This window comes from Myotis nattereri, assembly GCF_964212035.1.
Source record: "Myotis nattereri genome assembly, chromosome: 2".
NCBI lineage: Eukaryota > Metazoa > Chordata > Mammalia > Chiroptera > Vespertilionidae > Myotis > Myotis nattereri.
In genome coordinates this window covers 186,519,806-186,545,755 of record NC_138076.1, presented here as the reverse complement: position 1 = coordinate 186,545,755, position 25,950 = coordinate 186,519,806, and the positions used below count along the sequence as shown (strand labels likewise).

At 36.0% G+C, this 25,950-nt stretch overlaps 1 protein-coding gene across 1 annotated transcript in view; it reads left to right on the top strand.

The window, feature by feature from the left end:
- The window catches only part of PIK3C2G (phosphatidylinositol-4-phosphate 3-kinase catalytic subunit type 2 gamma), a 283,175-nt gene extending 258,381 nt beyond the window's left edge, over positions 1 to 24,794 (top strand). Inside the window, exons 31-33 of the mRNA XM_081084139.1 lie at positions 950 to 1,044; positions 15,505 to 15,630; positions 23,461 to 24,794. Of these exons, the coding sequence (XP_080940265.1) occupies positions 950 to 1,044; positions 15,505 to 15,630; positions 23,461 to 23,613 (374 nt within the window). The 3' untranslated portion in view covers positions 23,614 to 24,794. The remainder of the gene's footprint in view (positions 1 to 949; positions 1,045 to 15,504; positions 15,631 to 23,460) is intronic.
- The last annotated feature ends 1,156 nt before the right edge of the window (positions 24,795 to 25,950 follow it).

The following is a 25,950-nucleotide window of genomic DNA, read 5'->3' as shown; positions in this document are numbered from 1 at the left end:
TAGAAAGAGTATACTGGTATTTGTGTACAAATAGAACTGGGGTCTGGAGGAGGCGAAGAGAATGTTCTAGAAGTTCAGCATAAGATACATATGAGTCTGAACTAGATGTTGTGGAACTAAAAGGGAAGAGATGACTGTAAATATATGGTGAAAGACTATTAGTAAGAATAGACATTTATTGAGAGATTATATTATGAAAACTTTTGAGTTTTATCAGTTAATCATCTTAACCCTCTGATACATATAACTATCATCTCCATTTTACAGAAGTGGGTTAATTTATTTATTAATATAGTCTAAGTATAGTGTTGGGACCCAAACCCCAGACTCAATGACTTCTAATACCAACACTATCAACCTCTATACTTTCTAATTATTAGAGCTCATCATACTTAATATTGAGGAGAAAACTGGAGCCAAAAAATGACACTGAAGTTTCAAGCTTAAACAATTGGGAAAATAATGGTATCAATCAAAACAAAACATGACTCAGCAGGTGTGGCTCAGTGCTTGAGCTTCAACCTATGAACTAGGAGGTCATGGTTCAATTCCCGGTCAAGACACATACCTGGGTTCCGGACTCACCCCCCAGTGTGGGGTGTGCAGGAGGTAGCCAATCAATGATTCTCTCTCATCATTGATGTTTCTTTCTCTCTCTCTTATTCTTCTTTATCTGAAAACAATAAAAAAATATTTTAAGAAAAATTTAGAAATAAACAAACAAAAAAAAAACATGGCATATAAGGAGGAAGAGTTGGTTCAGGAAATTAGATACAAATTTCATCTTTAATCTACCCAGTTTTCTGAAAAGCATTATGTTTTCAACATGACCTCAAGAATGTTTCTTTTGCATATTATCCATTAGTCCTATTTTAGTCTTTAAATGTTTAATTTATCCTGTGATAAGCCATTTCCATTTTAACCCACTAAAATTCTATTGTTTTATCAGGTGAGACGTTTCCTGACAAGGTGCCTAAGGTGCAGTTAGTCATCACATATGAAGATGTGAAGCTAACTATACTAGTGAAACACATGAAAAACATCGTAAGTTTGTCATATCTAATGAGAAACATGGAAACCTATATTTAAAAATTACTTGCCTCTGTTGAGCAATTAATGTCAATATCAGTGAGAGAAATGGCGCCAGCCACCAAGCTTAAGTGAGGAACAATGAACCAATTACAATGTTCTTCTCAGTCTGACTATGATCCTAGAGGATTATAAAATATTTCACAGGGTAAGTCCTAGAATGAAAATCAGATTGTATTCCAAATGAAGTGTCAGAAAATGCTAGTGAAAAAACTTTGAGAAAACAGAACAAGTTGGAGTACTAAGAGCTAAAGGAAAAACAGCTCAGTCCCAAGAACTGACATCTATCCCATCATGCTGAGCTTGCCAGAGAAATGATTCATCTCTTTGGGTAGTGCCGGTACCTTGTCTGGGAAGCCAGGATGTCTTATCTTAGAGCAGTGGTTCTCAACCTGTGGGTCTCGATCCCTTTGGCGGTCGAACGACCCTTTCACAGGTCGCCTAAGACCATCCTGCATGTCAGATATTTACATTACGATTCATAACAGTAGCAACATTACAGTTATGAAGTAGCAACGAAAATAATTTTTTTAAATATATTTTATTGATTTTTTACAGAGAGGAAGGAAGAGAGATAGAAAGTTAGAAACATCAGTGAGAGAGAAACATCGATCAGCTGCCTCCTGCACACCCCCTACTGGGGATTTGCCCGCAACCAAGGTACATGCCCTTGACCGGAATCGAACCTGGGACCTGTCAGTCCACAGGCCGACTGAGCCAAACTGGTTACGGCAACGAAAATAATTTTATGGTTGGGTCACAACATGAGGAACTGCATTTAAAGGGACAGAAGGTTGAGAACCACTGTAGAGTTTCCTTTCAAATTCCCACTGTACCTTGAGTTTTTACCACCACAACAGTTATCAGATTCTGATGTAATTGCTCACAGATATTTCTTTTTCCTCAAAAGGCAAAAAATAGATACAGAGGCAGAGCAACATCGAACAGACAGTCTAACTACAGCGGGAAGACTGGGGAGGGTTGTGGGGGAAGAGGGGGGGCGTGGTAAGAGATCAACCAAAGGACTTGTATGCATGCATACAAGCATAACCAATGGACATAAGACACTGTGGGGTATGGGAGGCTAGGGGAAGGTCAAGGAGGGGGGGAAAAAGAGAGAGACATATATAATACTCTTTGTAATACTTTAAACAATAAAACAATTTTTTTTAAAAAAGGCAATAAATTGTTTGAGGACAGGACCCCCATCTTTGCAACCCCAGAACGTATAATTGTAGTTAGCCCCTAAAGAAAACTAAAAGCTGGTGTCTCTGTTACACCCCACTATCCCTAAGGCTGGGTCAAGTCAGAGGCAAGAGCAGCAATTGCACCATGTCATTAAGCAAGACAGGGGGGAGCTTTCTATCACACGGGGTAGGTTATTCATGATCGTAGTCTGGGAGCAGTGAACAGAAAAGGGTAACTCTAAGCCTCGCTAGCTTCTCTGGTTTTTCTCTAGTCTCGTCAGAATGGGTGGAACTCCCCAGGAGATTCCACAGGTGTAGAGAAAGTCAGTAGCACTGCTTTGGCTTTCTCCTTTATTAGTATAAACCTCTCACGATGCACTTGGAAGGACTTAAAGGGGCAAACCCTTCTCAACATGACATGCATCTGGAACATGCTAGAACTTAATAAATATTTTTTTTTCAGTGAACAAATAGTTGGCATAATTTGTACGGGATACATCTGTTACAAACTTAATATTAGCCAGATATCCAAGGATGTTTGTTTGTAAATCTGTGGTGTTTATAACCAGCATTTTTTTAATAGCTGAACCAACATTATTAAATGTGTTATGTTTTTGTAGAACTTTTAGCCATTGAAATAAGTATTTTCAATTACTTTTGATATGATAATCATCTTAAATATGAATAGCAATTGTTTAAGAAATTCTTGGGCTGGGAAATGAAGATTTACCCAAGTATCTGTATAAATTCATACAATGAAATAATAGAGTAATGAGAAATGGTGTTAATTGACTTGACAAAACTCATATATGTGAATGATATATAATTGTTAATTGAAAATAGTCTTATTGGAAACTAAATTTTTATTTCAGTAATGTTGTCATTGCTCAAAACATTTTAGAATATGCCTATTGACATTCCTTTTAGAGCTGGCATAGAAACCACAGCAAACTTGGTGGTGTCACTGAATAGTCATGCCTAATATTTGATCAAAAGCAATATTAGCCAACTTGGTCACCTATTTTTATTCATCAGATGAATCCCCAAATTACATTTAACAGTTTTCAAAAATGCATTTTACGCTCAGATGAAGCTGCACTACCAATACGTATATTCAAAATGAATGTGATGCAGACATGAAGGGAGGAGAGACAGTGAGCAAGAGTTTAAGATTCCGATCAAGTTATAAGAAATGGAAAATGATCAGATGAATACCACAAAAAGTAAAAGCAAACAAACACTTAGGGCCATTAGAACCTATACATTGTCAATGCCCTCTGAAGGGCCTTAATAATAAAGCAATAGTTCCTGAAGTCTGAATCCTCAGTGCCTGCTGGCTCCGCTCTTCTCCCCTGTCTCTTATCATTGCCCTGGTATTTATTTCTAGACCTCTCTCTTTTCTATCTTCAGCCTTGTGGCTTTAAATACCACCCACATGTCCTTCTCTTCTGTATTTAATACTCCAGCTTGAATATGTCCCTAAAATCCAGAGTTGTATGTACAACTGATTACTCAACAGCTGTAATAGAAATTCAATAGGCACCACAAACTTAACATACACCAAATAAAACTTACTATCATTGCCCTTCTAACCTTGCTTCTTTTGCAATCTTTCTTATCTCAGTAAAGAGCACCTTCATCCTACTAGTTGCTCAGGTTAAAATCCTTAGAGTCATTTTGACTTCTTTCATAACAACATCCAATTTGCCGGCAAATCATGTCAGCTCTGCATTCAAAATAAATCCAGAATCTCACCACTTTTCATGTCCACTGCTATCACCATTGGTTCAAGTCACCGTCATCTCTCAACCCAGTTACTGCTGTAATCTTTTACCAGGTCTCTCTCTGTCTACCCTTGTTTGTTTATAAATCAAACCCTGTCATTTCTCTCTTCTTATTGTTTTGGGGAAGGAGTCTCATATCACATTCCATGAAAGACAAAATACTTATTAATAATAATCTGTGAGGCTACCAATCTGGCCCCTTGACCGCTCCAACCTCATCTAGTATAGACACCTTCAAGCACTCCACTTCATCTTCAGTGACTTCCTTGCTCTTCCTTGAATATTGCAAACATGCCTTTGCCCTAGGATAATTGTTCCTCCTGCTCAGTTTATCTGGAATGCTCTTCCCTGGGCTTATGACTCAAATTCTCCATGGCTCAGTTTCATGGGCCCTGAACGATCATACTTAATTGTCACCTTTTCAGTGAGTGAGGACTCGCTCCCGTAGGTAGAATTGCAAAACCACCCTCTTTGTTGCCACTTCCAAACCTCCTTTCTTACTTTACTTTTCCACTGCCCTGGGTCACACTGTAATCCCAGGGGCTAAAACAGGGCCAAGGACATAGTAGGAGCTCAATGGATACTTGGTTAAAAGAAAGAATGTCAACTTACTTCTGATGTGAACAAGGGCTAAAACCAACATCTTTCTCACCCTCCAAAAATCACCACAAACGTTCTCACGCCTTGCATTTTCACAGCTTATTCCTTCTGCTTATCTGAAGACAGAGATAACATTATAATGTTAAAATGACAGAAAAATCTATAACTTCTCAACATAGTTTCTTGGCTCATTTCAAATTTTAACCAATTCTTATTTATTTTTTGAGCCTTTAGTATTTTCACATGCCAAAGTAATCAGACTAAAGAGGTGTGCTTAATTTTATTTTAATAGTAAAACGAAGTATTAAGCCTGCAGTTTTGTCGAATTTGATATTAAGTTTGATGAAAAGAATTATCTCCTATGAAATCTTTGAAGCTTTGCTCTAAGAATTACTTCCCTCCTGCAAGATCACAAGCTGAAACAAGATTGCTGAAATGTTTTTCCTTTCAAAGCAGCAAAATATGATTTGTTCTAGTGAACAGAAGCTAACTAATGCAGTTATTTAGAAGCTTGGTCAAGGTTTTTTTAAACTAATATTTTCGTTTATATGACAAAAATATAAAAATCATTTAGATTTGAAATATTTTTAAATCTCTCTAGTATTTTCCCACATAGCCCACTTTAAAATGCTCTTTCGCTTGGACTCACTCACCATGTCTGTCTCTGCATTACACTGCTGGCAATGTCTCTCCTATTTTCTCTCACAGCCTGTGTTAATTCTAGACTGTTTTCTTCTACGTGTTCCAGAAGGCTCTAAAAGTTATCAGTAAGGATACTGGACTCTCTTCAGGTATTGAAAATGCTCACACTGTTAGAGTTTCTTACTCTGTAACAAAAGAGTAAGTTATTTTAAATGAAGAGCAAGTAATGTCAAGGAAAAAAAGATAACACTTCAAATTGGGTGCTGTTAAATCTTTCATAAGACACAAAGTGGGAGAAAACAGTTACTATAGGAAATTAACAGGAGAGAGAGAAGGAAAAGTAGAGTGAAACACAACCAGAGAACCTCAGGCTAAACACACACTCATATTAAAAATTTATTACATTTCATTTTTTACTTAGAAAATTTCTTACAATTTTGCTGTCTATGTGTAGCCGGGGGTTAGTTCCATGAACCATACTTGAAGAAACATTTACCAAATGGCTCTTTACTCCAAAAGTGGTGCCCTCCAGGCAGTGTGGGTTCTGGATTTGGCACCAAGTCAATTGTGGTGCTTGTTGAAGTACAACAGTGATACAATTTAGATTTGATGAAAATAAAGCCGCAATGATGGCAATATATGAATTTTTGAATATATTTTATTGATTTTTTTTTTTTTTTTTTTTTACAGAGAAGAAGAGAGAGGGATAGAGAGTTAGAAACATCAATGAGAGAGAAACATCGATCAGCTGCCTCCTGCACACCCCCTACCGTGGATGTGCCCGCAACCAAGGTATATGCCCTTGGCCAGAATCGAACCTGGGACCCTTGAGTCCACAGGCCGACACTCTATCCACTGAGCCAAACCGGTTAGGGCAATATATGAATTTTGACATAATAAAATAACAATGTTTTGTGTTTCCTTTTAAAACTAACTTGGCTAAATTTTCTATCCCAGTTCTTTTCAATTATTGTTCCACCTAGATGCACTTCAATCTAAATAAATATTAATTTATTGCTGAATGGTTATTTTTAAGGGCAATAACAATTATCCCATGTATTCAAAGAATTTTTTTAAAAGGTGTTCTTCCAGAGTAAGCCCATTATGATATTTATTTCTCATTTCAAAGAATGTGATTCAAAAAATAAAAAAAGAAAAGAATATGATGCAAAGCAGGGTGATAGTGAAGCATATCCAGGCCAGATATGGATATCTTGTTCTGTTTAATGTTTTGTTTTTTGTTTTTGTTTTACCAAGGAAACATTGCCTCTCAAAATTTACCAATTGTTTCTTAAATTGTCCTATAAACATCTGATTATTGATATGAACATGATACTTGATCTTTTACCAAGAGCCAACATCTTTAACTAGTCTTTTCTTCTTGAATTTTTCAACTCTCAGGATCTCCATGAAACTTCACCATTTATACTAGTATATTCCCTAAACCTCCTAGACAGGAGTCTTCCTTAGCTCTTACAAATTTAAACAGGATAATGTACATAATGACTAAATAAATTTTGGCTTCACACTTAACCCTTAAACGTGAAGCTTTTTCTAGTATTCAGGACTTTAATTCTTCAAACTAATTTCCTACAAATTTCATTCCATCTTGAGACTTCAAATATTATATGAATTACTCCTAAATTTATATCTCTACTTTTCATAATTCTTTGAACTCAATTTACATATTTCCAATTCCCTGGTGACCATTCAGACTCTCATATCTTGCAATCTTCTCAAACTCAACAATTCTAAATTGTAGTCTGCTACTTTACACTGAAGCCAGCTCTCACTCTGAACTATTAATTATTTCAAAAGTTATTGCATCATCCTCAACAACCTCTAGTCAAAATTTTTCTATAATTATTTTCTGCACTTGATCTTAGCCAAAAGGCCATTATTTTCTATACTTTGACTTACTTCATCATTATTCCTTTTGTTTTCCTGTTATTGTTATTATTGTCAAAATTCTATTCTGTATTCTCTAGATCTTAGTCTATGAATTCTTTTTATTGGTTTCCATTCTATTCCTTTCCTTATTTTCTACTTTTACTATTTTATTCTGCATAAGATATCCTAAAACTCTATTTTCATCAACATTTTCATCTAATTTATCAGAAATAAACTTTAAGGCTCTTCTTAAATTTCAGAGTCCTTAGCTTAATATTTAAGGTACTGTACAATCTACCTATAACCTACCTTTTATATCCCCCTCTCAAACACGTTATTCTAGCTGACCATGTCGTACTTCTACTTACCTTCCGTTTACCTTCTACATGCAACTCAACTTTCAGGCTCAGCTTAAACCTCTCATCCTCTCTGAAGTTCCCGGGTCACTCTTGCTCCTGATGATTCTTTCCTCCCTTTGGCCTCTATCATCACATTTAATGTACATCCATTTGATATTCACTGCCTTATCTCAACTACTGAAACTTTTATCATCTTGGTTCATCCTGTAGTTTCAATATTGTGGGAGTGGAGTGTCCTATGGGTGTCAATTAGGACATGTTGGTTGATTATGTTGGTCAAATTTTTTATAGCCTTATAATTTACTGTATTCTAGTTAGTCCTACAGATTATTAAGAGAGAGGTGTTAAGATATTCAACTATAATTGTGAATTTCTATAATATTGTATGAACATTTATGATTATTATGTACTCTTGATTAATTGGCCCTTTTACTGTTATAAAATGAACCTTTCTATTCATGATAGTATTTTTGCTCTTAAATATACTTTGTTGGATATTCATATAAATAATCCAGGTGGGTTTTTTTTATTATTTTTAGCATGGTATACCACTTTAATTCCTTTACTTTTAACCTTTTTTCTCTTTATATTAAAGTAAGTTTCTTATGCATATGGATAGATAGATAATAGATAGATGATAGAGAGATAGGTAACTGTACAGTAGGTTGTAGCTAGCAATCTCTGGCACATGGATATATTGAATATATATATATATATATATATATATATATATATATATATATTCTCAATGCACAGGCATGGAAGAGATTAATCACAAAGATCTTATATGCATACTAGAGGCCTGGTGCACACCAGTGGGGTCCCTCGGCCTGGCCTGAGGGATCAGGTTGAAACTGGCTCTCCAACATCCCCCAGGAGGTCCCGGATTGCGAGAGGGGGCAGGCCAGGCCGAGAGACGCCACCAGTGCACAAATCCGTGCACCAGGCCTCTAGTTATATATAACTTTTTAAAAGTTTTCCCAGGTGCTATAGTTAAGTTTTTAATATTCTGGATTTGCAGAGTCAGTTTTCCAGACACAAAAGAAGAACTTGGCATTGCGTGTTGTTGTTTTTTCCCTAAGTTTTATCTTCTTTGTGTTTTATTGTTTCAGGTTTTTCAATTGTTTTTAAACTTGTTAGATACATTTTATCATTCCAGGCCCTCATAACTCAGTCCTGATTATCTGATACTCAGGTTTTTGAAACCTGTACACCATGTACCTATATCTTTATTTAAATCATGATATCCCTGGTTAGGAAGGCAATATCAAGGCATATATTTGAGGCACATAAAACTCATATATTTTAATTCTAAATTACTAGTTTCTGCTTTTATTACAATCCATTTTCTTCCCCTAATATCAAGGATAACATCAAATCTTTCCGTATGTCCTCTGTTATTTGCAGTTCCTCAGTAATGACTAACAAAACATAATCTGTCTCTTTTGTTTGTACAATTTTCTGAGCACTTGAGGATAGAAGGTGAGTTAGTAGATTTGAAATCATTTAAAGCAGTTCAGTGCAACTGTGAAAAACTTTAATTACCAACTAACTCATAAACAACTCTTCAGATTGCCTATTGAATAGATTGCAAAAAAAATAAATGAGGTTTAAAGCCTTACTTCTTACATGCTATTAAGACTACAAAATGGAAACACCAAATTTCACAAAATACTTAATAACAAAGTCTGGAGTTCTAATTAGAATTCTGAATTTCTAGAAGCCATTCTATATGTATGTATTGAGTCAGAAATGGAATTCTATCTACTTTACTGATTTCTGTCTAGTTGTTAACTATATCGTTATTTAATATATATATATATATATATATATATATATATATATATATATCAAGATGATTTACATATGTCAAGATGATCGTGAAAATATGTTTGTTAGTTCTTTGAGGGCAGAAACTATTTCAGCTACTTTTCCATGTCTTCTTGCTGCCCTCCAAAGTGCTAGACACGTGGTATTTTTATTTTTAAATTGATTATTTAAAATTATTAGAAATCACCTAATGAGGACTAGAGTTCTGTTAAAGACTTAAACTGGTGTGAAATGAAGCAGAAGACTACCCCAATTTAATCCATGAGGACTTAAAATTATCCCACTCTATATTAAGTAACACATAGTGAATGATGAGATTTCTTAACGAAAGCACACAACAAACCATGTATCACAAGGACTTTTATTTTACATGTGTACTTTTGTTGTACATTGGCATTTTATTTTTTAAAAAACCCTCTTCATGATGGAAAGTCTGAGTTTAGAAATTACAATTTGGCAGGCACACAGAAGAGGAAAATGTTTTTTATTGTGTTGTTTTGTTTTTGGCATAGACCTTAGGTTTTTATAGCCTATCATATTTTAATAATCATTAGTTGATTTCTACCAAAGCTTATATTATCCTATGACTGAAAACTTTTACGTTAAAAAAAAAAAAACTTGATGGAAAACTCTCATAAATTATTCATCAAAAAGATAACTTGCCCTAGCTGGTTTGGCTCAGTGAATAGAGCGTCGACCTGTCGACTAAAGGGTCCCAGGTTCAATTCTGATCAAGGGCATATACCACAGTTGCAGGCCCTGGCACTGGACAGGTGCTTGCAGAGGCAACCAATCAACCAATCGATGTGTTCCTCTCACATCGATGTTTCTCTCACATCGATGTTTCTCTCTGTCTTTCCCTCTCTCTTCCACTCTCTCTAAAAATCAATGGGGGAAAAAATATCCTCAGGTGAGGATTAAAAAAAAAGATAACATATTAAATGCAATTAAGTTTTGAATTAATCTATAGAAATTTCCAAAGTGTCTGTTATTTTTAAACCAGTATCTTTATCACATTCCTGATAAAATTTGATCTAGAAGGCCTTTCTATCTGACTCTGACAGTTTCCTTTAGCATCTTTTTGTAGAGTCAATACAAGGTAGTGGTGAAGAGCATGGAGGTCTTATAGGAAAAACCTTTTCAATAAAATAAAGATAGTAATACTAGCTTAAGCAATATTTAAAGGGAATGTTTTAAATTAAGTATATATTCATTATGTGGTAGCTATTATTATTACTATGTATGAAAAACTATCTTCCTGATTCAGTAATATAAAAATACTGAAGGGTTGTTCTCATACCTTACAATGGGAGATGGTTTTATTTGCTTTCTAAATAAAGTTCATATAGGGTTTTGTTTTTATACCAACATGCTACTGTTTACTTTTATTTTTCCCTATTTTGATAAATTAACCATGCTTTCAACATGCTTTCATTCACTGAGGGTGAAATTAGGGTAGAGGGTAACCAATGGGGCAAAGTTCAAGAAAAATGTGGGGGAGGGAGGCAAGAATTCCTAATCTCATAAGGAAGATAACACACATAGAACTATTCTTAATACATATAAAATGATAAATATTTTAACGTAAAATCTAGAACATATAGAATTCAAAGTTATTATGAACAATAAAATAAAGTTTACAGGACCTTACACTCTCTTCTGAGCACAATAAAAACACTAGCCAGAGTTCTGGGAGAAAGTAGCGGTGTTGCTTGACTTCAATCCACCATGAGTAAGAAAGTTCTCTGAGTGACACAGCAACTTCTCATTGTTTAGACTGAGGGTCAAACTAAGAACTCTGTATCCCTAAGCCTTATGACTCTTGAAATCAAAGTGCTAAGTCTTTGTGAAGGTCTCAAAAAGCAACAGTAAAACATCCTAGGGTGAGACATTTAGACAAGGGGGTGTTATTTAATCATTTTAAAGTAAAATTTAATTTACATAAATATAATAATAAAGGAAGAAATAAGAAATATTAATGAGAAGATAGTGATTTTTAAAATGAATTATTGCCTTAAGTGGTTTGTCTCAGTGGATAGAGCATCGGCCTGCGGACTCAAGGGTCCCAGGTTCGATTCTGGTCAAGGGCATGTACCTTGGTTGCAGGCACATCCCCAGTGGAGAGTGTGCAGGAGGCAGCTGATTGATGTTTCTCTCTCATCGATGTTTCTAACTCTCTATCCCTCTCCCTTCTTCTCTGTAAAAAATCAATAAAATATATTTTTAAAAAAATGAATTATCTGAGATCTTTAAGGAACAGAATATGGTACCAGTAAAAAGAGAGAAAAAATAATAGTGTTGATAAGACAACTGCTTTGAAAAAAAAGTCTTTTAGAGACTTGAGAAATCAATGCCTGCATTTAAATCTGCTAATGACAGACTAATCCAGTGATGGCAAACCTATGACACGGGTGTCAGAAGTGACACGCGAACTCATCTTTTTGGTTGATTTTTCTTTGTTAAATGTCATTAAAATATATAAAATAAATATCAAAAATATAAATCTTTGTTTTACTATGGTTGCAAATATCAAAAAAATTCTATACGTGACACGGCACCAAAGTTAGGGTTTTTCAAAATGCTGACACGCTGAGCTCAAAAGGTTCGCCATCACTGGACTAATCCCACTGTTCAGATCCAATGCACCCATGTCTTTAATTGAAACCTGCACTGTTCTATTATTCTATAAACTTCAGGATATTCAAGAATCTTGTCAAGGACACTAACTTAGAAATAGAAGCCAAAACCTTGAGTTGTTAAATGCTTGGGAAAGGTTCATACACAAAAGATTTTTCTCCTTCTGTAATTGGGAGTTTATTCTTCAAACAGTTGGGAATCCTTGATTGTTTTGAGCAGGAAAGTGACATGATCAAACCAGCTTTACAGGAAGGTTAAATGCAACAGTGACGAACAAAATGAATGAAGGAAAACTAGGGCATCAAAAGTATTTAAAATCCAGTTATAATAAGCTAGGGAGTAAAGGTCTGTGGTGGCAGGTGAACTGGGGCACAAAGGGAAGATATTGATCTTGATACATAATTGGTTTGAAAATCAAAGGGAGGCCCCAGCAAAGAGAAATAATATCCTTTAAAAAATTTTTAACAAGTTGGAAAAAATCTGCTTTGGAGGGGTGAGGAAGAATAGAAAATAGATTTTGACTAGAGCTTATATAAGAGTACCAAGAAGACATTCAGGAGGAAACATTCACAGTTCACGATGCTGGGATGCTAAGCATGAATGAGAGATTTCTTTGGGAGAATCATCTGCATTGGTGGTTCTCAATTGGAGTCAGTTTTGCCCCCCAGATGACAGCACTGACTGTCTGGAGACATTTTTTGGTTATCTTAACTGGGAGAATAGTATGGCTGGATTCTAGTAAGTGTTTCAGGGTGTTGTTAAAACACCTGGAATGCTACCTACTAGATGCCAGTAGCAGAACAGCCCCCATCACAGAGACTTAAAAGCATGATCTATCCCTGGCTAGTGTGCTCAATGGTTGAGTATCGACCTATGAGGGAAGAGGTCACCGTTCAATTCCCGGTTGGGGCACATGCCCGGGTTGTGGACTCTATCCCCATTAGGGGGTGTGCAGGAAGCTGCCAATCAATGATTCTCTCTCATCATTGATGTTTCTAACTTTCTCTCCCTCTCCCTTCCTCCCTGAAATGAATAAAAATATATTTTAAAATAAAAAGAATTATCTAGCCCCAAATATCAGTAGTGTCAAAGTTGAATGCTTTCACATCCTCTCATAAACATCATAGTACATTAGGGATATCTTGTCCAATCAGTACATATTGTACATTTATGTTTAATTTATAGAAAACAAAAGTAGTATCAAATATTTATTGTCTTACTCTAATTTAAGCACTGTCCTTACATTGCATGGTTTATTTTATTTAATGTTTTAAATATGAGCTAGGTATCATCTTTATCCTCATTTAACAGGTTAGGAAACTGACCCACTAAAAAGTTAAGATACCTGTCAAAAGTCACATAGTTGGCAAGTTGGGGGGCCCAGACTGCAATCAATAAGTCCATTTCCAGAACCATGATTCTAATCACTAAGTTGGAGCATATAGTGATTATAGATATAGTAAAAATCAAGCCCCACTGCACATAAGAAAGATACGTATAAAGGATCTAGCTGGTTTTGCTCAATGGATAGAGAGTTGGCCCGTGGACTGAAGGGTCCCAGATATTATTCTGGTCAAGGGCACATGCCCAGGTTGCGGGCTTGATTCACAGTAGGGGGTGTGCAGGAGGCAGCCAATCAATGATTCTCTCTCATCATTGATGTTTCTATCTCTCCCTCTCTCTCTCCCTCCCTCTCTGAAACCAAAAATATTTTTAAAAAGAAATACATAGAGCAAAACACTTTAATCCATTCATTCTTCACACACACACACACACACACACACACACACACACACACATCAATCCTCTCAAATATTAGCAATCTCTTCCTGTGTCACTGGTACATTTCAGAGTGCCTCCTCTGAGGAGAATGTTTTAAGTGGGGAAAGATACCTTGAGCTCCATCTAAAGCACCAGTTTTGTTAGTCTTTGTATTTTGCCTTATAGCTCCAGATGTATTTTATATAATTTGTGAATAATAAAGGTCCAAACTTTTCTAATAATATAATTTTACCTTGTAAATTAGAACTAAATAAAAGTTAGCCCCGTAATAACATATATCATATTTTCTTACTTCCCAATATGCTTTTTCAAGTGACAAAGATACAGAATTAAAGCTAAAGAGTTTGGAAGTGGCACTGAATGTTCACATGTAAATGTCTGTGATTCAGAGCAATAAAACGTACTGTTGAATATTATCAGTTTTATAGAATGTAGTCAAAATAAGCACTTAATTTCTCAAGGTTGATGTTTAAATCCTCCTTTTTAAATTATATGAGTATTTCTTATTTTATTAAACCATACATTCAGAGTTTTAGTACTATTGACTCTCCATTTGGTCAAGATTACAAAGATAGTACCCATTTTTTTTGAAACATGGTAGTTCCTAACATTTTGAAATAGTGGACTCACTCCTTAAATGATATATCCTATATAATTAAAGACTAATATGCAAATTGACTTAACGGCAGAATGACCGGTCGCTATGACATGCACTCAGCACCAGGGGGCAGACGCTCACCACAGGAGCTGCCCCCTGGTGGACAATGTGCTCCCACAAGGGAAAGTGTGGCTCAGTCAGAAGCTCTGAGCTGGGTTCACGGCTGGCAAGCATAGTGGCAGTGGTGGGAGCCTCTCCCACCTCTGGCAGGTGGACATCCCCTGAGGGCTCCTGGACCGCAAGAGGGCACAGGCTGGGTTGAGGAACTCCGCGTGCATGAATTTCGGTCTCTAGCTAAAAAATAAAGAAAAGAAATATGGAAAATAAGAAAGGGAGAAATTCTGCAGCCAGTATGAGGGAGGGAGTAGGGTAGGGGGCAGTGGTTAGAAATAATGGGAAGAAAGGATCCAGAGATCCACCCATTTGCCATCATTGCTAAGGCTACAACTTAGGCTACTTTGGGGGCTCCATACGACACAATTTAAAAAAAGATTAGCCAATATATTTTAGGAGAGTTTAGAGAATAAAATTATCATAACCATCTTATAAGTATATTAAAGTTATAGGTCTAATAGATATTTTAATTAAATTCTGCTTTAAAATTTAATATCATAATATACATGTCATAAAATGCTACATCTTATTTTATGTGTTAAACTTGAATTTATTGATTTTCAAGTGGTATACAGTATCCTGAGGCTCTTAGTTATTGTCTAAGCCTAGGGCTTATATTCATTTCTTGACCATTTATGTCAAAATGCAAATTTAGTTTTTACTGCAAAAAATGAGTTATATTTAGTGGGCTTTTAAATATAGTTCTCTGACACAACACTTAATTTAAGATGGACAATTTTACTCTTTTAAACTGCACCTGGAATTATTTCTGAACAATAATATATTTCTTTTTTATTGTTTCCTTATTTTCTGATAAACAGAGTGATGGTAATAAATCTCGACCTTGCCTTTGGTCTAGATATTTAGTAGCTATGTGTTTGTTTTCTTTGATAGCAACATGCATTAATATTTATGACCATTTTCCTTTGCAGCATCTCCCAGATGGCTCCGCGCCCAGCGCACATGTTGAATTTTATCTTTTACCATATCCCAGTGAAGTCCGTAGGAGGAAAACAAAATCTGTTCCAAAATGTACCGACCCCACTTACAATGAAATTGTAAGTATGATTCATCTCTTGTTCTGTCCTTTTGTATATTTCTTACCATTTTTCAGCCTAACAACCAAATATGGAAAACTTGCAGTAATTGGCAGCATTATTACATGAACAGTAGAAGTTTCCCCAAATATAGCCACTGTGTGCTGATCACTGTTCTAGAGCTTATGGGAACAGTCAAATACTGATACTGCTTTCAAAGTGCTCATGCACCAATTTTCAAACTGTGGCTAGACTCCGGTAAGAGCCTAAGACTATGTAATATTTATTGCACATACTAATATTATCCCTCACTCCATCTAATTGTACCTAATGGTCTTATCATAGTCTAACCTATATATAAAGACACATTTCAAAAAATCACATTTGAAAAAAAAACAAAACAAAAAATATGTAAGTGCAAAATACAAATTAAATTACAGTTAATTTATACTAGATATAATTATTTCATCTGTATTATACAATTTGAACATCCAAAGCCCTACTTCTATCTAAGGCAAATCCTACATTTATTCTCTTGATTCCATCTTTCCCATTTCTTTGTACCTTGCTCAGTTGATTATTTGCTCTTCTTAAGGCTGTCTCATCCATTACATCCTTGCTCAGAAACCTTTAGAAAACAAAACAAACTCAACTCAATGTTTCTAAAGCATCCCATTTTTCCTTTCCTCCATATCATCTCCAAACTTTTACAGAATTAACTTACATTGCCTGCACTCACTTCATCACTTCCTTTTCACCCTTTAATCCTTTGCAATGCGGATTCTGACTTTAATTGATGCTGCTTAATCCATTGAGCCCTCAGGCTCTCTTCTCCTGAAGTTACACAGCAACCCTGTTGGCTATGCCCCCCTTCCTGCCACCTCCCTTTTGTTTCTTGAGCTTAACCTTTTCTTAATTCCCTTCTATCTTCTCTAACCACTCCCTCATTTTTCTTCATTTACATTCTTCCTCTTAAAGTAGTGTTGTTTGTTGGAGTTCTATCATCTGTCTACCCTTATCTCTTCTTAATATTTATTTTCTCAGATTATGTTGCATTCCACAAAGTTTCATTTATCACCTATATTTAGATTGCATCTGAATCTATTCTTCAAGCCCTGGCTTCTCTCCTAACCATTTGACCTGCACTTCACTGGGGAGCTCCATTTCAATGCCTCCTAGCCAATTTTTTTTCATTTTTTAAAAAAATATATTTTTATTGATTTCAGGGAGGAAGGAAGAGGGAGAGAGAGACAGGAATATCAGTGATAGAGAGAATAATTGACCAGCTGTCTCCTGCATGCCCCACACTGGGGATCGAGCCCGCAACCCAGGCATGTGTCCTTGATCAGACTCTATCCACTGAACCAAACTACCGAGGCCTCCTAGCCACTTTTAAATCTGGCTTACCTCCTCTGTTTACCATCTCAAAAGATACCTTCTAATGACATCTTGACATCTCCCTGTCTCACTCACATGTCCAAAAGGTCACCAAGTTTTGTCAGTTCTACTTGTGCAGCTTCCTGCCTCTTAAATCTATCGCCTCCTCTCTGTACCATTACCTTTCTTTGTTTGAGGTTCTTATAACTTTGGCTACTATATAGCCTTCTACCGGACTCCTATCTTGTGTTTTTTTATTAAATCTTTCATATTTCTACCTAAAATGTCTTTCAAAAACTGGTCATATTTATTAATCTCCTGTTTACATTTTTTCAAAGATCCCTTACTGCCTACTGTATAATGCCAAAAATTCTAAACATGACTTTCATAGCCCTTAAAACTTGCCTCGGTAATTTTCCTAAGTTGTCTCTTGGAGCAATATCATCCTCATAAGCTTTTTAAATTTTATTTTGGGATAATTATAGATTCACGGGCAGTTGGAAGAAATAATACAGAAAGAATTCAAATACTCTTTAACCACTTTTCCCCAAATGGTAACATCTTTCCTAGCCATAGTATAGTATCACAGCCAGGAAATTGACATTAACTCAATCCGCTGATCTTATTCAGATTTCACCAGTTTTACATGTGCTCTTGTGTATGTGTGTGTGTGCGCGCTCAGTTCTACACATTTTTATCACATGTATAGATTTGTGTGACCACCGGTACAGGCAAGGTACAGAACAGTTCCATTACAAAAATTCCTGGTGCTACCCTATTGTATCTGGAGATACTTCCCTCCCTGCAATACAACCTCTCAAACCACTGGCAACTACGTACTAACCTGTTCTCCAGGTTATCGACCTATTATTTATAACATTCTATAAATGGGATCATTCAGCTTGGAACATTTTGAGATGGGCTTTTCTTACTCACTTTTATTTCCTAGAGATGCATCCCAAGCAGCTGCATGTATCACTAGTTCATTCATTTTCACTGCTGAGTGGTAGTCACAGTGCAGAGGTAGGACAGTTTTTTAACTGTTCACACATGAAAGGACATCTGGGTCTTTTCCGGCTTGGGGCTATTGCAAACAAAGCTGCTGTGTATTAGTGGATAGGTTTTTGTGTGAGCATAAGTTGTTAATGGGGTATCCAGTAATGTCATATTTAGTTTGCTAGGAAGCCGCCATACTCTTTATCTGTACCATCTTACACTCCCACCAACAGTGCAGGAAACTTCATCTTTGCCAGCATCTGGTGTTATCACTATTTTTTATTTGAGTTTAATGGGTATAGAGTGATATGTCCTTGTGGTCTTAATTTTCATGTACATAATGACAAATCATGTTCAAGTTCTGCTCATGTGCTCATTTACCATCTGTATATCCTCTTTGGGGAAAAGTCTTTGCTCATTTTTAACTGGATAGCTTGCATTTTACTGTGAAGTTTTGAGAGTTCTTCATACATTCCTGATACTAGTTCTCCATCAGATATTTGGTTTACAAATATTTCCCCTATTCTGGAGCTGGTCTTTCCATCCTTTTCACATGGTCTTTCATAGAGTAAAAGCTTTTTGAAAAAATCAGGTCCAATTTATCCATTTTTCTTTTTATAGATTGTGCATTTAATATCAAGTCTAAGAATTTCTCACTTGGCAATAACTCTTACAGATTTTCTTCTATATATTTTTCTAATGTTTTATAGTTTTACATTTTATATTAAGTACATTATCTATTTTGAGTTAATTTTTTTAAATAAAGTGTGAATTAGGTTGGGATTTCTGGGGGGGTTTTTGTCTATGAATGCCAATACCTCTGGCACCTTTTGTCGGGGAGGCAGTGCTTCCTTTATTGAATGTCTTTTGCACCTTTGTCAATAATCGTGTGCTGATGCCCTTTATTGTCCCATACTTAGCCATATTCTCCGGTCACATCAGGCAGCTTGTATTCCCTAAATGGTCCCTAAGACTTCGGGATGAAGCTCCTGCAGCATTCACCCCCCCTCTATCTTTCACTGCTGCCTTTGAGACTTACTCCAAATGTTTTAACTTCTCTCTTGCTTTGCTTCCTGAGTGCTATTACATTAGCCACTCAACCACGGCTGGGATTTCTCAAACTGCCAAAGCCGTGCACTGTTCTGGGAAGTGGAAGAGAATGACCTCGCTCTCCTTTTTGTATAAATCTCTTATGAGGAATACAAAGTGTTTATTACGTTGCATCACCAATGTCTTACAAAGTTTTTTCATGAAACTATCTCTCTTTCCACTTTTATTCATAGCCCTCTCCCTCCCTAAGACCCAACCCTGAGAGAGGCTGGGTCAGGGACATTGCCAAGTGTCTCTTTAGTACCCACCCATCAGATACCAAAGCTTGCACACAGAGCCATGCTTGTCTACTTGACACTTCCCAGAGTGGGTCTTAATAGGCTTTGCCAGCAGTGTCCCTGAAAAGCCCCATCTTACACAAATCCCAATGGTAGACATGACTGCGTTCAAGGTGGGGCAGGACCAGTGGTAGGAATGCTCGGAACTGCATTGCAGCTTTGAAGAAGCAGAGCTGGGATTCTGGCTCAAAGGCTTTGCTCTTTTCACCTTATTACCTTTGGCATCGGGTTAAAGTCATCACTGTTTTTTAATGATTCAATAGAAATACAGATTCTATCTTACAATGAATTTATCTTAGTATAATCCATGTATTTTTTACATTGTGTTCCTTTCTTTGATATGATCCTATTGTAAAGCAAAAGGGGGAGTTAGAAAGGACAGACCAGAAACAATCTGTGGTTTACATACCTTAAAGTATCTTTTAGAACATGTATGAATACCTAGCATAACACTGGGTACCTGCTACACTCAATAAGCAATAGCAGTGGCTATTGTTAACCTGTGGGGTCTGCAAACTTGCTATTCAGAACATGATGGAAATTTTCCTTGTAAATACAGACATTGAGGCCCTGAGGTCAAACATTTGACCAAAGCCACACAACTAGATTTTAGGTACCAAACTTCTTGATTCCAAAGTCCATATTGTCCCCTGAACTATGCTTTGTTATCCCTCCCGCTCTCCACCCACAGAGTTCTGTTCTCAGTGGTTTTGAACTCCCTCTTTCATCATCCTGCCTCCTCACTCCTCTTCCCACCAGCACTAGATACACTTCCGTTTCCATATTATTGCTTTCCCATTGCAATTAAAATTCACTTTAGAACTATTCACTAGACCCTGGTGTCAAATATGACACAGTGAATGCTTGTATATAAATCAATAGACATTAATTATCTCAAACATCATTTTTCTACTTGGTATAACAATTTCAAACCCACAAATTCAATATTTGTCAGTAGGCAATGAAGATTTGGCTCATGCCTATGGGTAAAAAAGTACCAGAAAGTGAAATCAAAAGAGCTGTGCAATTTGGGTCTGTTTATGTGATGGCAGAATACATATAAAATCATTTGATGAAAATGCTTCAAAGAATATAATCATTTGTTTACTTCTCTAGCATTACTCACTAATTACTCATTGCATGAAAAGAATGCTTGATTTTTTTAAAATAATGTTGTGGGTGCAGTTAAAATATTAACAGACATATGTCATCTAGGCTGTGCAATGATTGCATGCCTATAAAACTCCAGGCACTTTTTTAAAAAATATGCATAATAAAGCAAAGAGGGAAAATCCATAAAATAATATAAATGTTGGAGTTTAAATGTTTGTATTTTAACTAGGAAGGCAATTAATTTCGAGGGTCACATCTTGAGAATTTCAGCTTGCTAAATGCCTGGGAGACTCAAATCTCTCTTGAAGTGTTTTCTTCAGTCAACTAATGCAAAATTCCAAGAACACTGTTCTTTCTTGTGTATTTGATGGATCTTTTTCGGCTATAATTTATTAGTGTTTAATAGTTACCAGGTTTTGTGTTAATTATCTCATTTATTCTTCCCCACAATGTTAAAAGGTAAATATTATTATCACCATTATGCAAATAAGAAAACATAATTGACAACAGATTCATGTAAATATGAATAATACATATGCTTCTTTTACAGTTACATCATTAGAGCCTATTTATATCATTCACGGAGTTCTTAAGCCAGACTTTTCTAAAGGCCTAAGGCTTAGTTATTCTATTTTTTGACTTCATATATCTTGAGGGCCCCTTCATCTATTTCTCTATGAGAGAAGAGATGGGTTCATGCAGGGGCTGACAGCAGACCCTGAGCTAAGGATGAATGATTACTCTGACACAGGTTTCTATGAAAGAGAGGGCTAAGGGACTGCCTGGCTAAAGGAACCACACAGCCCCATTCACCTGCCTCCTTAGCCTTTTTTTTAAAATATATTTTATTGATTTTTTTTTGTAGAGAGGAAGGGAGAGAGATAGTTAGAAACATCAATGAGAGAGAAACATCAATCAGCTGCCTTCTGCACACCCACCACTGGGGATATGCCCACAGCCAAGGCACATGCCCTTGACCAGACTCAAACCCGGGACCCTTCTTCAGTCCACAGGCCAGTGCTCTATCCACTGAACCAAACCGGTCAGGGGGCCTCCTTAGCCTTTTATTGCAGTAATAATTTGAACTAAGATTAACTACTAGATATTTTCCATAAGGTAAGCGTCCTTGAGAAGACACAGGTATCTGTAGTGTCTTTAAAACAAGGATGTTTAAGGAATATAAAGATTCTAGAAAAACACCTAAGGGCTTGGACTTGTTTGGAAAAGTCAAGGCAGGGTCTACTGTGTTTATCAAGGTCCCCCTAGAGGCCTCCCACCTTTCAGAGAATCCTCCTTACAGACTTTCCACCCAAGTCCTTTGCTTCCCCACAGGTTCATCTGCTGAAAGTGTTGTGGAAGGAAAATGGACACAAGTTTAGACAGTTCAAAATAGCCACTACAGAGAGAGGGTGAAGGAACTTACTCTGAAGTCCTGAAAAAGAACAAATCCAGGAGGAGAGAGTGGTTCTAAGAGTCCATATTGGGCATCCATTGCAGTTAAAAAAGATTAATTACAGTGGTGCGGTTTTGGGATTTTTTAAGGCAGCCTATAAAATTCTTTATTATCCCAAGGAGCTCAATGAACAAAATGGAATTATTTGAATAAGCAGTCCAAGGCTAACTGAAAAGACACTCTCCTGTCTGGAAAGTGAGTACGATTCTAGAAGAAGACGTAGGCAGGAGCTGTCTGTCACATGAAGCAGGGTAGACAGGGCTAACATATCATGTTGAATCTCACATTCTTCATTGAATTATTATTTACTTGACAAGTGAATCATTGTTCAGAGCAGTTAGCAAATTTTGAACAGAATTTCATTGATAACTTAACAGTTTCATAAATTGTAGGCAAATTCCAGTAAGAGGACCAGAAACTACATCCACACATACCAAGGAAGCTCCCCAATTGACTCAAAGGACTTCCCCAAAGTTGTTTCCTCTGCTTCTTTTTTGCATATATAGAGAACACTTTTTTCTATCTTATAGCTTGTTTATAAAAGCAAGCAAGTTTGAAGCAGCATACAAAACTGATTTTCTAAATGTATTCTAAGGAGTTTCCCTGGGAACCACGTTGGATTTACACACAGCTCTCTCCCCCACCCCCCATCTCATGATGCATAATTAATTTCTTAAAAATGAGAGTACTACACTTTTAGCTGCTTTGCCACTGCAGGCACCCAGTGGTAATGCCTATGACTTACTTACTTCCTGGATATTATAAAACACAGTTAAACATATTCCTTTCAAAAAATGGTTACATTTCTAGTAAGGTAACAAGAGCAAGACAGAAAACTGTATATACAACTTAAATACAGTTCAGATTCATAAAAAGTGATTATTTATAGAAAACAAAAAGAGCAGCTGAATGTTGACTGCAATTATCTCCCAATGGCAAAAATATAAGTATTTCCTTTCTTTCTTTGTTCTTTTTTTGTTTTGTTGATATTTTATTTAATGAGCACATATTTTCATAATTAAAAATAAAGCAATTTTAAATAAATGATAGTAACCACAGAGTGACTTCTTCGCATGTAGAAGAAATGTTGCTGCACTGCATTAAAGTAACACAAAGAAATCATGGAAACTGGTCTGCTTTCCTCATTAGCCTTCAACAAAGAAAGATAGTGTTCAAGTTCCCATGTTGAAAAGAAAATTCAAGGACAGTTAAAGGTGAAGTGTATTTAAATTTCTTTCCAGAGAATAATTTACCGTTTTATTAAATTTGGGATGGACCATTATTAATAAAATCAGAGTATAGTCTAAGCTTCTTCTAAAAATATTCTTTCATTAAACTTCATTATGTTAGCCAAACCTTTAGCTTTTCAAAATTAGAGTTAGAAATGAAGGATTCTAACAACATCAACCTATCCATGCCAAGGTACAAAATATTAGGATCTAAATGTTTTTATTAAAAGCAATATTTTTTAAGATTCATTTCGCATATCTGAGTTATATTTTCATTACTCCTCTACCTTTTCAGGTGGTATATGATGAAGTCACAGAGCTCCAAGGACATGTCTTAATGCTAATTGTGAAGAGCAAAGCCACATTTGTGGGAGCAATTAACATCCAACTTTGTAATGTCCCACTCAATGAAGAAAAATGGTACCCACTAGGAAACAGTATAATTTGACCATTGCTGCGACCATATGCATTATTCATTAATTGCTCGTATTTCTATCACATGAGTAGGATATTTTTGTTGTCAAAAATAGTGTAGCGTACTAAGGACACAAGAAAAAGAAATCAGAATCAGTCCTTTATAGTTAGTTATTCTTTAACTGCAGTTTACTCTTTTCTTAGAATCCTTTCTCATTAAAGAGAAAGTCAATTGCTTGTATAAAATTCAATATGTAAAATAATAAAAAGACATTTAATTTAAATACATTTTTTAAATCAAATGTACATTCACGCTTTCTTTTAATTGTGCACTTATAGTTAAAAGTAATATAGTATTTTTTAAGAAACACAGCCAAATAAATCTCATCAATTAATCAAGACATAATTATGTCTGCAATAAATTTCTCACATTTGAATTCAATATATGTATACCTACCTAACCACTCATGATCATAGGTATTGATAGACTCCAGCAGAATGTTATATTATTTTCTATTAGGAAAACAAAGCATAAATGCTGGATCTACTTAAATACAATTCTTGGCAAAAACTTCTTTGTCGTTTTTTACCCTTTTCCACAGCAGTCAATTCATCATCACTGGACTTCACCCACCCAGAGGCATGATCACATTTTAAACTTCATTATCCCCTAAATCCAAGATCTCAAACTCTGAAACTCTCCCCTTGATCAAACCTATATCTTTGCACATCCATTATTTTCCTTTCTTCTGAACCTACCTTTATACTAACTATGATCTGAATAAACAACCCTACTGATTTAACTTACAAGTTCAATGTATAATTCAAAGCACTATGCCACATTCTTTATGAGAATTAAATACGACTTTTAAAAAATCCATGTTATTTAGATGACTAAAAAAAGATCTTAAACCCTTGCTTTATTCAGTGTTTTAGTGTGTTTGAATTTAAAAAGTAACTTAAGCTTTTATTGATCATCTACATAACCATATAAACATGTAAAAGAGAAACTAGGCCACCAACTTACACCATACACAAAAATAAACTCAAAATGGATAAAAGACTTAAACTTAAGACGGAAAACCATAAAAATCTTAGTGGAATCCACAGGCAGCAAAATTTCAGACATATGCCGAAATAATATCTACACCGATACAGCTCCTAGGGCAATGGAAACTAAAGAGAAAATAAACAAATGGGACTACATCAAAATAAAAAGCTTCTGCACAGCAAAAGAAACTATCAACAAAACAACAAGAAAGCCCACTGCATGGGAGAACATATTTGCCAATGTTATCTCCGATAAGGGTATAATCTCCAACATTTGCAGGGAACTCATACAACTTAACGAAAGGAAGATAAACAACCCAATTAAAATACCGGCAAAGACAATTCACCACAGCTAAGATTTGGAAACAGCCTAAGTGCCCATCAGCAGATTAGTAGATTAAAAAACTGTGGTACATCTACACAATGGGATACTACACTACTATAAAAAGGAAGGAACTCTTACCATTTGCAACAGCATGGATGGACCTAGAGAGCATTATGCTAAGTGAAATAAGTCAGTCAGAGAAAGATAAATAGCGCATGATCTTACTCATTTGTGGAATATAATGGACATAAACTGATGAAAAAAAACAGATCCAGAGACACAGAAGCATTGATCAGACCATCAAACCTCAGAGGGAAGGTAGGGCAGGGTGGGGGTAAGGGGGAGGGATCAACCAAAGGACTTATATGCATGTATATAAGCCTAACCAATGGACACAGACACCATGGGGTGAGGGCATGAACGGGGGTTGGGAGAAGTGCGAAGGGGGGATAAAGACACATATGTAATACCTTACTCAATAAAGAAACTTAAGAGCCCACTTGGATATCTAGTATCTCATACTCAGAATGTCCAAAATGAAACTCCTGATTTTTCCCCAAAACCAGTTCTAAAGAGCAAAAATATTGAAGTCATCCTTGATTCCCTACACCCCCTTCAGTATAATTCAATCCAGCAAGAACTCTTGTTGGCTCTACCTTCCAAATACATCCCAATTCCAACCACTTATCACTCTCCACTGCAACCTTTCTGTATACTAGTAACCTCTCTGTATACCACAATTGCCTTCTATAGTCTCTTTGTTTCTGTGTTTACCCTGCCCCCCACCCCAGTCTATTCTCAACACAGCAACTAGAACGATCATGTCATTCTTCTGCTCAAAACTCTGAAGGAGCTTCTAATCTCAAAGTAAAATCCCAAAACTTTAAAATAACCTGAAGGTCCAATGTGATTTGGCCTCCCATCAGCTACCTCTCTGATTTGAACTCCTATTATATCCTCTTGCTTTCAAAAAAATATGCTTTTGCCCCATATATT